The following is a 16,606-nucleotide window of genomic DNA, read 5'->3' as shown; positions in this document are numbered from 1 at the left end:
GATTCCACACCTCAGCCCCTTCTCCCCCTGCCACTATATCCTCTGTGGTGCATGGCAGACAAACGTCTAACATGCACACAAAAGGGAAAAAAATCATTACTTTAAGTCAGTTTGGCTGTTTGTAAGAGTCGCTCAGGACAGAAGAGCCGAGGATGGTAAAGCGCAGGCTGTCCTCATTGATCTGTGCAGCCCTCTAATCTCATTAACTGGCTCTTGATTTATTGAAATGGGGCCCAGAGTGCGCCAAGGTTACAGAAGTAGACACCCTGCCCACTCCCGTGCACAGAGGGTCGCATGGAATTGAGGTCAATTGACTGTTCAGCAGACCCACACTCCCACAATCCTTTACACCAGTCGCTGGTTTGTCATTAATGCCTGTTTTGGGATAGGGTGGTGTGTGTGGAAGGCAGCAGCGCTTGGTGGGAAGAAAAAGAGCATTAGGGAATAAATTATTGTCCGTAACGAGATGAGGCAGGGCAGCATCCAGTCATCAGGATCTTACAAGCTACACAACAGTGCTAATAATGCAGCACCGGCAATACAGGCATCAAATGGAGCAATTGATTGCTCTGCAGCATGCAGGTAAAATGACCAATAAATAACTACACTATGCAAACAAACACCCTCTGTAATTATACACATATTGACCAACTGTGATATATGACACAGCTGCAATTTGCTAATCCTTGCGTGGGGTTTTAATGACAGGGAGGACATAGAGCTGCCACAGCTGGTGGTTTACTACCTTGCTAAGCAGCGCCCCAAGTTTTTAATGGAGGACTGCACAATGTGGCTGAAATCAACATCCTGATATTACAAAAACAGTTTTTCAAGAGAGTTGAAAATTCTAATTCAAATTCTTGGTTAAGCTTGAGAGAGCAACTAAATAACTTTACTCTATAACAGTTTGAAATCATCGGATTGTACTTATATTAATATTATTACATCACAGGTGGAGCTACAGTATATTTAACTTTTGAAATGATATCCAGTTGAATTTAGTCTAAAAATGAGGAAGAAAAAGGAGAAAAGAAAAATGAAAGGGTGAAATCCTGGAAAGGCATTGACAAATTAAATCATAATGTTATAGTCCGCAGGGGAAATTAGATATGCTAACATCATGTATAGTTGTAGTATAGCATTTTGATTCACTTAGTTCACAAATTGTAAATACAATTTTGTGTGGATTTGTATAAACCATGACCACCTCTTACAGTGGACTAATCAGAGACAAATTAAAAAATAAGTTGGTCAAAACCAAAGCAGTAGATAGAATTTAGTTCCTATGGCTCAAGCTATAGTATCTTTCCCTAGCTATTGCCTGCATGGGGGACACATATGTCTTTCAAGCATAATCCCAAGCAATCGATGATAACCCTGATTAGATCACACTAGAAAACTCCCTCCAGGGGAAGAGAAGATAACTGTTTTAACAGACTAAGTAGTACTCTCTGGGGAGTAAACTGATCCTCAGGGGGTAAAAGCTGTAGTTAACTAAAAATGACTCCAATATGCCTGTACTTATGTCAAATTTATATCCTATCTAAAAGAAAAATACCATTGGATAATTAAAATGAGTTAGAGCTAAGTGCTTTTCTTCCATGTAATAAAAGTTTATATGAAATTTGTGCTGTTTTGGTGGATGCAACTTACAACTGTATAACCTGTTTATGGAAGAAATCAGTGCAATGGAAGAATTCTCAGATTACTGCTTTAAAACCCCCAGAACCCTAATGTAAAACGTACATTTTTAATGTTGTAGAGAAATATTTACGAATGTTTTTTAATATTAACTTTGATTACTTTTTATTTAGTCCTAAGTGTTTTATATTAAGTGTTTTAACACTAAACACTAGAATTTGCTTCAACAAGACTGTGTGGCTGTGGTTTAATTACCATGGTGGGAGTGGCACTGCAGAGAGGTGATTAACACTACCTCTTAGCATTACCTCACAGAGACTTGGTTCTGAGTTTGAATCCCTTTGGTGTCATGGACTTCCTGTTGGGGACTTTTATTTTGGTATAATTTCCTGTGTTCGTCTTAGTTTGTGTTCCTCCTCAGTGTTTCCCATTTTCTCTGTTTCCACCTGGGTCCAATTAGTTAGTCTGTGTATACCTTCTTTGTTCCTTGCTAGATCCTCTAAAATTACTGTATGTGTTGTTGCCATATACCTCATTGCCATATTCACTGTTACCAGTGTTATTCCCTGTGTGATTTCCTCATCTGAAAACATAAATACTTCCATGTCTGTCTTGAATGGAACAATTAGTGATGCCTTCATGTATTTGCCCCCAGACTCTTACCTGGTATTCACTGGGCCAGAAAGTGCTGACGGCGAGCTCCACTTGGTGCCACTGGCGGCCCTGGGAGCCTGAGATATTCCATACAGCACTACCCTTGGGGCCCCCGTTCACCCGGATGTAGACCTGCAGATCCCCAGGGCTGTGGCCATCACGGCTGTAGAGAAAGTAGCTAAACTGGATGCAGTGGGTGTCGTTCTCGCTGAGTGGGAGCAGGAGCAGCTGAGCCCGCTGGCCTCCAAAATGTTGGGAGGAATTAACCATCATAAAGGACCCTGCAGGAGAAGACACCAAAAAAGGACATATTAGAGAACTATATGTAGTTTTTCAAGTGCCAATTCAAACACTACTTATTTTCCGTTAAACTGTTATTGGTGGGCAGCACCATGGGTTAGTGGTTAGCACTGTTGCCTCACAGCAAGAAGGTTCCTGGTTTGAAACCCATCAGGGGCCTTTCTGTGTGGAGTTTACATATTCTCCCTGTGCTTGTGTGGGTTTTCTCCAGGTACTCTGGTTTCCTCCCACAGTCCAAAAACATGTATGTCAGGTTGATTGGTGACTCTAAATTGCCCATAGGAGTGAGTGTGAGTGTGTGAGGTTGTTTGTCTCTATGTGGCCCTGTGATGGACTGGTGACCTGTCCAGGGTGTACCCCTGCCTTTCACCCAGAGAGAGCTGGGATAGGCTCCAGCAGATCCCTGTGACTCTGGTTAGGAATAAGCGGGTATAGATGATGGATGAATTGTTATTGGCAGACTCTCACAGACAGAGGTGTCTTCAATAAATAATGATATTTGAAAGTTTATTCCTAATAATTTTAGCATTTTTAAGTCGCATGCAGAGCTGAGTGACCTGGAATATAAAAAAATAACAAGACCCAACTCTGGCTTTCCCCTAACACCTCAGTCCAGGATAGATATGTCATGTTAGTTTTCAGCCATTGAAGACCGTCTGCTTTCTTTATTTTTAAACCCAGCAGAAGCCTGAGAGCCAAAGTTGACAGGTGCAAGGTTGTTACCCAGAATATCTGTGCAATCCTCTCTGGCTATTTGTCTGTATTTGGTCTGTCTGCTTCTGCCTGCTTCCTGCTTTCACAGGGCTTCTATCAGTTTTGCAGCACTGCCTCAGATCTGCTTTGTTCAGTGCTGTAGCGCTGAGCGTCAGATTGAGCTTTCAGTTTGGACGGCGGTTCACAGAGTCACTGCTGGGTCTTTCAGGGCTAAGGGTTGTCTTTGACTGCAGCCTTCAAAACAGCATGAACCTCAATTTGAAGGGAAAAAATGAACAGGGAAAAAAGACTTTGTTACCTTGCTTGTCTGTCACAATAATTCCACCAATTACACCAAAAAATCTTAATGATTATGAGCAAAGAATAAACGAGTGAATCAGTAATGCCAATAATTATGGTTTTACTTGTTTGTTACATCAAAGCATATGAAGAAATCCTAGATCCTGCAGGGCAAGTGTCACTACCATAAACTCTATAAAAGCTGCCTGATGTGTTTTATTTTCATCTAGTTTTTTTGTTTTCATTCATAATTTAGGTATTAAAAATAGCAGTGTTTAGTAAAGTGTGTTACACCATCTATCCATTGTCTGTACAGCTTATCCTGTAGAGGGTCGTTTGAGGGGACTGGGGCCAATCCAAGCTGGTGCTGGGTGAGAGGTGGGATACACTGTGTAATGAAGATGTAATCACATAATCATAAATCGCCAACTTTCAAAGAACAAACACTGAACAGTGATGAAGACAAACACAAGGAGACAGAAATACCAGCAGTTAGCTGTCTGTGATTATTACTTTGAGCTGGTTAATATGGCCTTGGGGATCACCTAGCTTCCTCCCTGACTTCTAATCTCACAGTAATCATCATTGGATCAACTCTTTGTTACTGCCAACAAGGGGGTAAACGCATGCTAATTACACATATAACCTTAACATTAAGTGTGTTGTGGTGGATGCCACTGCTTGCGATGGCCCAGAGCGGATGAGCACAGACAGCAGGATTGTGGGTAATGTAACTGCCTAGAAACTGTAGTTGAGCGAGAGTGCAATCAGAGTCCTGCCTCCTGCCATTAATCATACTGACATGGTTATTAGGCCATAATGGCAACCGAGGGAATGCTTAAACCAGAGATATGGCTGTGATACTTGCACACTGACATGCAGGACACTTATCAGCACACACAAACACACACACACACACACAGTTTCCAGGCCCAAAAGCAGATGCTCAGCCAAGTCCTGCTGACCTTCCCTAGAGTGAGAAGTGGCCATCATTTCTCCTTCTCTGTCATCTCACTTTCTTTTCCTCCTTTCCCCTTCATCTACCTAATTTTTTCACCTCAATTTCTTTGCCTAATCTTTTGCCTTAATCAGCTCCTTTACATCCAAAATGTTCTTAGAAAAACATAAATTGCAGTAATTTATATACAGTGATTCACCATCTGCTAAATTCAAGTAAGGGCAAAAGCACGCATGAGAGAAGAATACCAGTGAAGGTCTTTCATTCCCAACAGGTGATGTGAGAACTAATTTTTATCAAAAATAAAAAAAACATTAAATAATGTAACTATTATTTTAGATCTTAGAGCATACACTGCTGAACGGCTCTTCACTATGAAGGAAAAAAAATAAAAATCTTTGTCTAAGGACAGGTATTTAAGTAGTAGAAGGGAAATGTGAAATGAACAAATCAATGTCTGTGTTATCAAGTGATTCTTTAAGTCTCACCTGTGATACTGTTGGTTTTCAAAAGCAAGTGACCAGAGGTTGTGCTTTAATATCTAGGCTGCAGGGTGCTGTGCTGTCTCTTCATTCAGAATTACAGTACAGAGGTACTATTGAGTCTTTAAAGAAATAAGAAAGGAAACAGGGCAAAAGCCAAGTCAGATCCACAGACAGCCTGAATATAAAGAGATTTAAAATGCATGTCACTAATCCTCTTTGACCACTGCCTATTCCTTCCCTCAGCTTCATCTTTCCTGGCCTAAAAGCAAGGATGAGACGTCAAGCTGCCAGAAATATCCTGTGATAACAAGCAGCTGCTGTCCTTTGAGATCTCGGCATATTCTTGGACAACACAGATATTTTTCTCTTCCTCACCTGCTTGCGGGCGAAGCTGGACAGGCTGTGGCTTAGCCCTTGCCTCCTCCCTCCCCACCCCCACTGCTGCTTTGATGTGTGAGTTCTCGGGGGAGCTCTGTGGCTAAATTGCTTTTTCTTCAGTATGAGAGCTGGACCCCCTTATTGTTGAAGGGCAAGTCTCCAACTGTCCTTATGACAGGACTGCACTGGGAAGTGCAAGGGGAAGACATTAAAGAAATAGCCTCAGCTACTGTACGCTGTTTTGCAATACTGTTTTTCATATTATATTCAACTTAGCCTATTAGGTGAACCAAATAAAGACACGTAGCATTGTTATTGAAAACTTCAGTCTAGGTTGATTCAATGAAATCTGCCTAGTGGTTAAATGAGTGAAAAACAAAACAGTAAATTGCTTTTTGTATATAAAGATTGTAAATCAAAAACCCTCTTTTACTTATTAAATGTAATGTAAGCCAATATTTCTGTCCTTGCTCATGCTGACATCAGCCTTATGGCAACCGCAGTTTGTAGATTTAGCACTTGCTCTACACAAAATGCAACTTGACTTAATCCTACCTTCATGAAGAAAGGTAATATTCACTCAACCCAGTCATCATTTAGCTGCACCAACTATGTTTCTAAATGCTCCACTATGTACCAGTTAGCCATTAACTTTGCTGCCTGGTATGAAGTTTATTCTTATTGGATGTTTTTTTTTTTTTTTTTGCTGAGAACAGATTCTAGGAGTTTGATTAAAGTGGTGAAAGTCAAAACATCAAAGTCACGAGCTGGAAAACCAAAACAATGAGCTTAAAGATGTTAAATTCTTTGTAGAAATGAGGGGCTTTGCAGAATTTTGTTATTTCTTTTACAACCTTTTCATATTAATTGATCAGCTGTATTGTATTGATTAAATACTGATTAATAATTAATTAAATATAAAGTAGCATAATTTTTTGCATATTATTTGAAAAAAAAAAGTTTGTAACAAAAAAAAAAAAAAAAGAGTGTAACAATAAAGACAAGACATCAGCTCCTAAAGGTCAGCACCCTGGCACAAATTCATCAAAACAGACTCACCATCTCTTTTCAATTTAGGATCATAGAGTAAGTCAACATGATTGATGCAGTAATTGCAAACTTAATAAAAATCCATGATATCATTCAAGATATTACCGGCTGTGATAACCTTACTCAACATCCTTGAGGATATCCACAGGCACAGAGACACATACTGTATTTGCACACAGAAATTGGTGTAAAAACACACACACATACACCCACACACACACACACACACACACACACACACACAATGCAGAGAAATTCTCCATAAATCCATTAAAGCTGATAAGGCTCCATCTATTTCTCCCATGACCCTGCCAAGGGCGAGGGAACATGCATTAAGAGATTAGGGGATGGCCTGGGCTCCCTGAATTCATATCAGAATGTGGGGTGGGAACCTGAGTCATAGGTCTGCCTGCTTTTATCACACAAACGGAGAGGAGCCGAAAGTGGAATGGAGGGGCGGGGAAGTACAGCCAGAAAAGAGGGAGAGATATTTTATCACTGTTTGTCATTTTTCGTTAGCTCCACTGCCATCAGTAATGCTTTGTATAACTCAAGTGTCCACATTCTACACAATGACACCATCTCGCCTAGGAAAAGGCCAAGCAAAATTTGATGCATTTTAATTCGTTTTTTTCTACCTACCACTGTCACCGCCTCCACCGTGAGTTGCCATGAATAATAGTAAACAGTCTGGCTTCTGGTGATGGTGAATGCGACTCTACAATAGGTGAGAGCGAGCAAGACTATTTTCCTTCACCCTTTTCCTCGAGGGCATCCAGAGAAGGTCATCCAAGATTTTCAATTTGGACTCTGAATTTGATCTTTCACATCTTCATTTGCTTTCGGTCTTTTATTCCTTACTTCTGATATTACAACCCAGAGCCACACTTACCTCAGATCATATTGCACGTCCAACAGAAGTGAAGTGCGGTGAACATAGATGATTGGGAGTGCACAGATTAGTCTATTTGTATCCTTGGCTGTAGTGTGTGATCTGGCTGGCAGGAACATTGCGGCCGGGGCCTATTTACTGGAGCCAAAAGGCAATGCAGATTTTGTCATTTACAAAGTGACACAGTGCATACACTGTGCAAATGGGAACTCTGCAAACCAACAGCAGCTGGTCATGAATGCGACACTGACAGAGCCTAAACGCCCTGCAAACAATACGAGCCTGACTGCAGGTGACAACTCGAGCTAATGAATCCCCCAGGTGAGACTCAAGAGCCCAGCAGACGACCTGGAGTCTGCAGACAATGACAGCATCATTACTGTGTTTCTAAAACCAACACTTCCAAGACTCAACGATTAGCATCACATACTAAATGAAATGTGCCAAGAACGTGCACTTTCATTGGTTATACAAATGCTGCATCACATGTTCTGCAGCACTCATACCTCAGCTGCTGTTCTGGTTATGCTGCAGAATTACGTGCATGCACAGGATTGCTGTACAAATATTGTCAAATATTAGCACACAGAAAAAATATATATTTTGCTGCCAGACTGGTAACAAGCCAATTCAAGTGCTTCATGTTCAAAGAAAATACCTGGTTATTATATTTATTGATTCCACCTAACCTTGAATAGCTTGAAGAAATCTAAAACGCAAGCCAAACCAAAGATCGGGTCAATTAAACAATTTAACAATTAAACAATTTAAAAAATCAGGTCAGCTCAGCCACCATTTTACAACACACATTTAAGGGCAATCATTCCTACAGCTCTGAATAAAATTTGTACAGAGAAGAAAGAAATATAAATCTAAAAATATAAAATCAGTTTTATTATTTTTGCACTTGCCAGGCTGAAACACAGTAATAGCAGGGTTTCAGTAGAAGAACAAGACAGCAGAGAAATTTGAATTGGCTGCGTGTGGCCATGAAAAAACTTGGGGCAAACTTTTCTCACTGACAAGCTCATTGACCACCCACACAGAGCATGATCTCCCTAGAAGCAGCAATTGGTAATAAAAGATAAACTTCTTGTTGTTGCTTGCAGCATGGACTGCAGGTTCCCCAAAAATCAATACAGTCCTGATCTTAACCTCACCCCTGTAGTCCTAATTCAGAGTCTAGGCCAGCTGACAGAAACATGAGTGGATGGAAGTGGAATCAGGATGTGGGAGAATCATCTCAATGGCAGAAATCAATAGTGCGTTAGCTGTTACCCAGTGACAACACTGGGAGTGAATCTTTTCCCACATGCCACTCTTAGCTACCCACCCTTCTGCTGCATTTTGATACATACCACCTGCCTGCAGCCTCTTCATCTAACTTCTGTGATCTACTGTTTGTTTCATCTTTCCATCCCAGAGGCCTTTTGAGGAGCTGCAGCTTTCTGCTCTTCATGCCAGTATTCCTCACTCTCTCTGACCTATTTAATTCTAGGTTTCTCTGGTCACTTAGTAAACAAAGGCTGTCATTTCCCAACGCCTGCTCCATCCATTTATTCTGTAGATGATCAGGTCTCAGGCAGGGAGATCCTGGACTAACAGGTACAGTAAAAGGGAGCTCTCCCCTCAAACGTTTACTCTGAAGGGAATTTCATTATATAAGGACCTTTAAAAACACAGGAGTTTTAGAGAATATACATCAGTGCTTAATATGACAAGTGTCTCTTTTCTTGGCATGCTATCTTGAGGATAATTGAACTTTATCTTACTCTAAACTCCAAATAAAGAATGCTGTCCATTGTTCAGTTTTATACCTTACAACTTAATCTTTTGGTTCAGTCATACTGAAAACAGTCAGATATTTTCCTTAGGAGGCGACAAACCCGAGCTAAAAGGAGAGGGAAAACTGGATATAGGCTATAATCAGATCAGCCATAAATGTGATTGTACCGTAATGGGAGAAATACTTTTAAATAATTTATTGTCTATACATGTTTTAAAATGGCACATAAATGTTTTCTTGATGATGACTAATGGATGTGTCTGAAGCTGTGGTCTTTCAAGGTGAAAAAGTATACATATTCTACATACAGGCATATGTTGCTAATAGAAACTGTGCAGCAGTCACAGTCTTCATCACAGCCTGCACTCTGAAATCTCTAAAACATTGAGTTGTTCAGATAAAAGAACAAGGAGACTTACAACATCCTATAAGTGTAAGGTAAATTATGTAATACAAGAACAAGTGGTCAGGTAGACCAATGTGAGGTAAGAAGTGGAAGGGACCAATCAATAAAAGTTGGTCCTGCAGAAGAGCTGTCCTGAGACATCGACTTCTGGGCTGCTTTGGAAAGACAAAAAAAAAAAAAAAAGGACAAACCTTCTGTTCTCTAAACCCATCTCCTCTCAAGATAAAACTGCTTCTTGGCTGTATTTGCCTCTTTCATTGGGACAATGAGTAGTGGATGGGAAGTTTGAGGTTGAAGTACAAGGCCCACTGCAGTTCTCACTCCCATCTTCTGCCTCCACATACCTCCACATGCTGCGATAAGGCCGTATCTGTTACACTTCTAAAGTGACAGCCAGTGGCAGATATGGAAAGGTAAAATGCATCTAGAAGAGAGAGGTGACCATTACTTTCAAGCAGTAAAAGCCAATACTTCTTTACTCCACCTGTCCCTTCCATAGCCCAGCCACAGAGCTCTGACCCCAGGAACATTCTGTCATCGAGGCATAATGTGGGCAGGGAAGTGCTGAAACAACAGCAGCAATGACTTTGAATTGGAATTTGGCTCATTGGAGGTAAGCACAGATACAAATATTTTCAGTTTGAAGCTGCTGATACTTTAGCTGTGAGTTAGTGTCAGAATTCATTTTTAACATTTCATTCATTGAAAAGCCTCCAGGTCAGCTTTACACACCTCAAAGAATTCAAAATTAAAAAATAACATAACAAAAAGTCATATGAACAGATGCAGACAAAGAATACCATATAACTAAAAACATTCAAAAGCAAGCTCAGCATTACAAAAAAATATTTTATTCTTATTCTTTTAGAAATACTATAATTAATGCAGGTAATTTTTTTGTCCACCCATTTTTTTTACTACAACTTTTTCTGCTTCTATTAGTGCCTTATTCATTCATGTAAGGTTGAAAGGTCAGGGTGTCTTTATGATAAGAGCATACCAGACAACCAAAAACGATGTGTGAGTACACAGTGTAGTCAGAAAGTATTCAGACCCCTTTCACTTTTTTCAATGTTGTTATGTTGCAGCCTGATACTACAAAAATATAAAATTCATTTTTTCTCATTAACCTAAACTCAGTGCCACATAATGACAAAGTGAAAACAGAATTTTAGAAATGTTTGTAAATTTATTAAAAAAGGAAAGACTGAAATATCACATTTAATATTCAGACCCTTTACTCTATATTTAAAGCACCTTTGCAGCCATTACAGCCTCAAGTCTTTTGTTATATACACCAAATATACACCAATTTACACCAAAGCATCTTCTCTTAATTTAGATCAAATGGTTAATGTTTAATACGACAGTGGTTTAAATTTTTAAAGAAACAGCCCTCAGCTTGTTATTGGACATGGATGGGGGTTTCAGTCTGACAGTAGAGGGCATACTAATGCTGCCCTGCAACATTCACTGAGGATCTTCAAATAACAATAACCCCAAAACACATGGCACCCTGCTGAATAAATAAGCAGGGTGTTTTAAATTTTAAATGTGTCATTGAAAGGCAGACCGTTAACTGACAAGGGCCTCTCAAACGCCCTTTGAGACTAAAGCAACAGCCTAACGGCTTAAAGAACCACACACAATGTAGTGACTGAGTCATTCCAAATTACCCACGCCTCAACCCAATTGGCTGTGAAACCAGCCAATAGCTTAAATGCGGGATTCAAATGGGCCAAACAAATAGCAGGCGTTACATGGAGCTCATTGGCTTTCACAGATGCACACACGGTGCTGCTCATTCAAAATCCAATGACCTATCAGACACAACTGAAAGACGTTTTAATCCCTGGGGAGCTTAATTCATATCCTGCACGAGTGAAGTTTTAATATTACAAATTCCAGCAAAAAAAAAAAAAAAAATTGAAATCAATAATAATAAATCAGCACAATAAGCATCTTGACTAAAGTTAGAAGTAGAATACACACTGATCTCAAATCATTTGACATTTATGAGCACGTCTCCTAAGCCTGGGATCTAGGAATGGTGGGAGCAGAGCCACCTCTAACTGACTACAAATCATGGGAGAAGAGCAGACAAATGTTTGTACAGAGACCGTGAGAGCTGACCCTGCACCTGCAACATACCCAAGTTTGTAATTACAAGTGAAAGCAGAGATGAGAAATCCTGATAACAGCCCACAGGGAAATATCCACACAAAGATGCAGCAATTACATTCATTATTTTTCCACAAAAGAAGAGACCAGAGCGTATTCAGTGCAAGGTCATGCACTCCTGCTATAGAGCGAATGACTGACTGCAGACAGAAAGAATCTTTAGACAATAATGCATGATCAGCCACACAAAAAGCAGAGGAGACATCCCAAGATGGCCTTCTCATCAGTTTTATTAGAGAGCTAGGCCTTGATTTAGGTCGTCAGATGTAAAGCAACAAATAACGAGAGAGACACATGTTTTCAGACATGCAGGTAAAGTAAGATAAAACATCTCGACAAGTTAATTCCTTGTCTCTTCTCCTTTACTGACTCCCTGTGCAGTGCACTACAGAGGAGCCTAATGCCAACAGCCTCTGAGCATGGTCCCACAACGCCAAGAAAACCAGAGCAGTGGCTGCGGCTGTTATAGCTGTGACAGGCAGCAAGAGGCTGGAATTGAGAGGGGAAAGAGGGGGAATATGTGTGTGTGTGTGTGTGTGTGTGTTTGGAAAGGTTCAGAGAGGGACCCTGGCTTTGTTTGCCAGCTGTTGCCCTCCTATGAGGGGAGTGACAAGGGGGCTGGCAGGGAGACAAAGGATCCCAGCAGACTGGAAACGAGGTAGCCAGTGACACACTAAATCCTCTCACATTTGGTGACCAATATACACAAACATTTTACACAATCTCATGACAGCACTCAAGAACAGCACAAGGAGAAGGAGGGGAGAAAACTGGAACTGGGTCAAAAATCCAATTAATCCATGACAGGAGAGAGGGTTTTGAAGACACTCAGAGAGATAATGCAGGAAAAACCACAAGAGATGGGAAACAATACATAACTGCCCCTTGACCTGTGTCTCTGTGTGAGAGAGAGTGGTGTGTGTGATTATGTGGCAAGTGGATCAAGGTCAGGTTGTGTTTGTTATGCAGAACTCTGCTGGAGTAGTACTGTAACTAACGTACTTGGGCTGCTGGCATTGTTCTTTTGAAAGGATGATCAACTTTCCCAAACTGTACACAAACAGCAGATATTTCTTGTTTTATTTTGTTGATTGACTGGTGAGTAGGTGCAATTGAAATGGTTTTTCCACGTCAGCCACACGTTCTAATGTTCTTCATTAATCCTTTCACAGCTGTGCAAAAAAATCCCACTTCCTAAGGGGGATGCAGGGCTGGAGAAGTTCGATGGCTCACCATGCATTGAAACTGGGGAAAGTGCAACTTCAGGCTCCCTGGGGATCCAGAGTTGTTAATGTGGGGAAAATGGGTTGCGGCAGTGGGGTGACAGCCGGGATGCCAGCGGGGCTGCAGAGCAGTCACTATGGGTGATAGGTGTCAGCTGGTAAGATAAATAATCTAATGCCTAAGGGATATAACAGCAGCCATATGATTCGAGCCAGTGACACTCCTGGGGAATGTTCCATTCTAATGGAAGACAAATTCACAGCTGTCAGCCGCCACTTCCAGAGTCAATAACCCACCGGAGAAGGAGGAGGAGGAGAAAGGAGAAGGAAGAGAAAGGAGAGGGGAGAGAAAAGTAAAGCAACACACCAAGATTTAGTAATTGCTCTGTTAATTCAGTTTGGCCTTTAAAGAGTAAATCTACACTGATTCAGAGGAAAGAAAACTCCTCCTCTGCAGCTCCCTTCTGATGAAATTTTCATTTCTTGTCTCTTCTCCAGACAGTGTTGTCCATTAGCTGTCAAAGTGAAATATGTGCAGTTTTTGGGATTCAGTATGGATGTACCCTTAAAACCCCTGACCAGTGTAATGTGATGATTTCTGATTGGTAGGCCATTAGCTGTGCACTGTAGCTGTAACTAACACACCTTGGCTCGGAGCAGAACAATAGATACTTAAACAACTGCTAACAGATGCCTCAAAGACTCTTTCCTTGTTAAATTATTAGCCTGTTCTCACTCCCAGGGCATCAAATACTCAGTAAAGCTTTCACATTGGACACAGATATTAACGGATACCCTTTGAAGGTACTGTTTTTTTTTCTTTTATCTAAACCCAAATAAAACAAGCAATATTTATTTCTATAATTATTAAAAACTGCAATTATTCATTACATCAAAGGCAGAATACTTTACTGGCTATGGTCCATTCATTATGAACCCCATTAGCCTTTGAAGGCTATGAGAAGATACCGACTGATCCATCAGTATTTCAAGCCCTGAGATGAGTTTTTAAAATGTTGGAATTATCTTCTTAATAACAAACTTGATGTACGTTTGGACTATTGTTCAGTGTGTGGGGCATTCAAGTTACAGTAATACTACTGTCTAGAAATTATTGCTTTAATGATTTAACAGAAACACCTCTGTTTTGTTGGCACCGCAGAAAAGCCAAACTACTACTGGTGTTTTTTAGCTGAATATGAAAACATTTTGCGGTGAAGCACTTTAAAAACTTTGGATAGAAAAATTTGAGTTCATCAATTAAGAGTGGCAAGGAAAGGAGGGGATAACGCAAAAGAATGAGGTAAGGAAAATAGAAAGGAAAGTCAAGTGGACAGGAGAAAAGAACAGAACAGAATGAAAAAAATGAGACGATGAGTGAATGAGGGAAGTGGGTAGATTAAAAGGGAGTGAAAAGAGAATGAAATACAAAGAACAATATCTGAGAGCATGCACCTCCAGTGACACTCACTTTTGGGGTTGTCCCTGCTTTAATCATTGCTCCCAGGCACCCACGGGTGCAGCTCAATCCGACGAATGTTCTCCTTCACTCTGCAGAAGGGTGATCAATCAGAGCTGGTGGCTGCCATATAGATGCTCTGCTGTACCATAACTAACACACACCCCAAAAGTGACAGTGATAAATTAGAAAATTGCTCAGTCAGCTCAGGAGTAGCTGGCTTCCCTCATCTGCATAATAAACTGTTGCATGATCTCACCTCACCTTGTTCCTCCTTCTTCTCTTCAGTCCAGTTTTCTGCTTGTTCTACCTGTACCAGCCTTTGTCTATCAGATTTATCCCACATCACATGGTATTTCCCTTTATCCCTTGCAAAGCAGAAATGGTGATGCTGTTTCTGTTATTGAGGAGACAGGACACCTTGAAAATAATGAGGTCCCGTTGGCGAGAAGAAAGATCCCACTCGAGTTTTGTTCGAATGAATGAGTGGGATGTAAAAATAATCTTTAAGACACACAGTTACACAGTAACTATGAAACTCATAACATCAGTTATCACATGCCAAAACTGGTGCATAAGGTTTAGTGGTAAGACAACTTATTACTTAGGTACTAAGGTAATACCTTAGATAGTAACTGAAGTTATTTAGGATTACTGACCGATTGGAGCTTACAGCGGCCCCAGAGAGTGAGACCCTCAGCAGCCCTAAAAGCCCAAGGTTAATTGTGTGCAATTATAGCATTATGGTAATTTGAACAACAATTTGAAATCTGTGTACAAATATGAATTGTTGTTTTTTTCATTGGTTTGTTGGGTGGTCCACCTCTTTATATCGGTTGCTCTGTAACTATCAGATGAATTGCTAAAATTTAATTTGTCCGTTAGTTTGGTTTATGCCCAAATACCTTCTAAATTTATGACACATTTTGTGTCTGGCATGGATGGATGGATTTTTTTTATATACTCCTCTGGCTTGTCATGTGACTTGTATAGTGAAGTGACAAACAATGTTCTGGGCTTTGAACAATGACAAAGCTCAAAGGCTGATGTGACAAACTGTTGCCAGGTCTGAGCTGAGATGGAATCAAAAACAGGGTGATTTCAGGCTCCCCGAGTCTAAAGATTTTAAAACCAGGGTGGCTCAGTTTAAGATTCCATATACTGCTTTTAGTGGATATTTTACCACTCCTGCATACTTCTTTAAATGCATATGGTATGTGAACACATAAAATGGGTTATAACACACAAAAAAAATTCCATACTCTATTTACAATGAACAGTTCCACAGAGATTGTAGGAGTCCACTGACATAGATTTTAACTTTGGAACTACTACCTGATCAGACATTCTGTGAACTATAGTTTAGGTTTTTGGGACTTAAATCACATTTTGCCACAGTAAATGTACTGAGGTTTGATATCGAAAACAACCATTTACAGTATGCCTTACTTTAAATGCCTCAGTATAGGCATAGTAATTGTTGGATTGTTAAAAAGTGTCTGAAATGTCTTTCCAATGGCAAAAAACAGGGGCTGTGTACAATTGTTCCAGCTTTCCAAAACCAACAATCCTGTATTCATGCCCAGGTTATAAAGCGTTTGACCAGGATGGATTAATGAATGAGTTTTCATTATTCACACAACTACTTTTGTTAATTTTTCATTCACAAAACCAACTGCAATACAGTGAATATCTTTAAGGAGAAATTGATCCATTCATTCAACCCATTGCATTAATACAAAAAAGAAGAATTCAGAGCTCTTAAAGAGAGGTCATGGAGATAATGAGATGCAGCCAGATGGAGCTATCAGGCTTACTGCCATTATATTTCAATTCACTGCGATTACATACAGTGGATAGTTTCAACATAATATCCTTGGTAACATGGAAAAATCATCTGAAAACACTTCATATCCATTAGACAAGTGATGGATGACCATCTTAACTGTATTTTTCTAATAGGTTTTAAGCCGTTCATAATCCTGCCCACCGCACACATACACATCTGATGAATACCTCTCCAAAGTGTGGTCCCCATACTCACCACCTTTTTGTTATCAGATCTGTAGAGACATAGCTGCAGGCAGAGTGGATCACATGGTTTGAGATGAGAACTGTGGATTTACGGATGGTCCTATGCTCAGGTGGAACTTTCTACATTACTCCTCATACTTTTATGATCTTTCTGGGGCCTCATTCT

At 40.3% G+C, this 16,606-nt stretch overlaps 1 protein-coding gene across 2 annotated transcripts in view; it reads right to left on the bottom strand.

The window, feature by feature from the left end:
* Positions 1-16,606, bottom strand: part of ptprua (protein tyrosine phosphatase receptor type Ua) — a 176,233-nt gene that overhangs the window by 85,452 nt on the left and 74,175 nt on the right. For both annotated transcript variants that reach the window (XM_026300744.2, XM_026300745.2), the window contains exon 3: positions 2,305-2,576. In XM_026300744.2, the coding sequence (XP_026156529.1) occupies positions 2,305-2,576 (272 nt within the window). The remainder of the gene's footprint in view (positions 1-2,304; positions 2,577-16,606) is intronic.

This window comes from Mastacembelus armatus, chromosome 11 (genome assembly GCF_900324485.2).
Source record: "Mastacembelus armatus chromosome 11, fMasArm1.2, whole genome shotgun sequence".
NCBI classification, from domain to species: Eukaryota; Metazoa; Chordata; class Actinopteri; order Synbranchiformes; family Mastacembelidae; genus Mastacembelus; species Mastacembelus armatus.
This window is presented reverse-complemented; position numbering and strand designations above follow the sequence as displayed.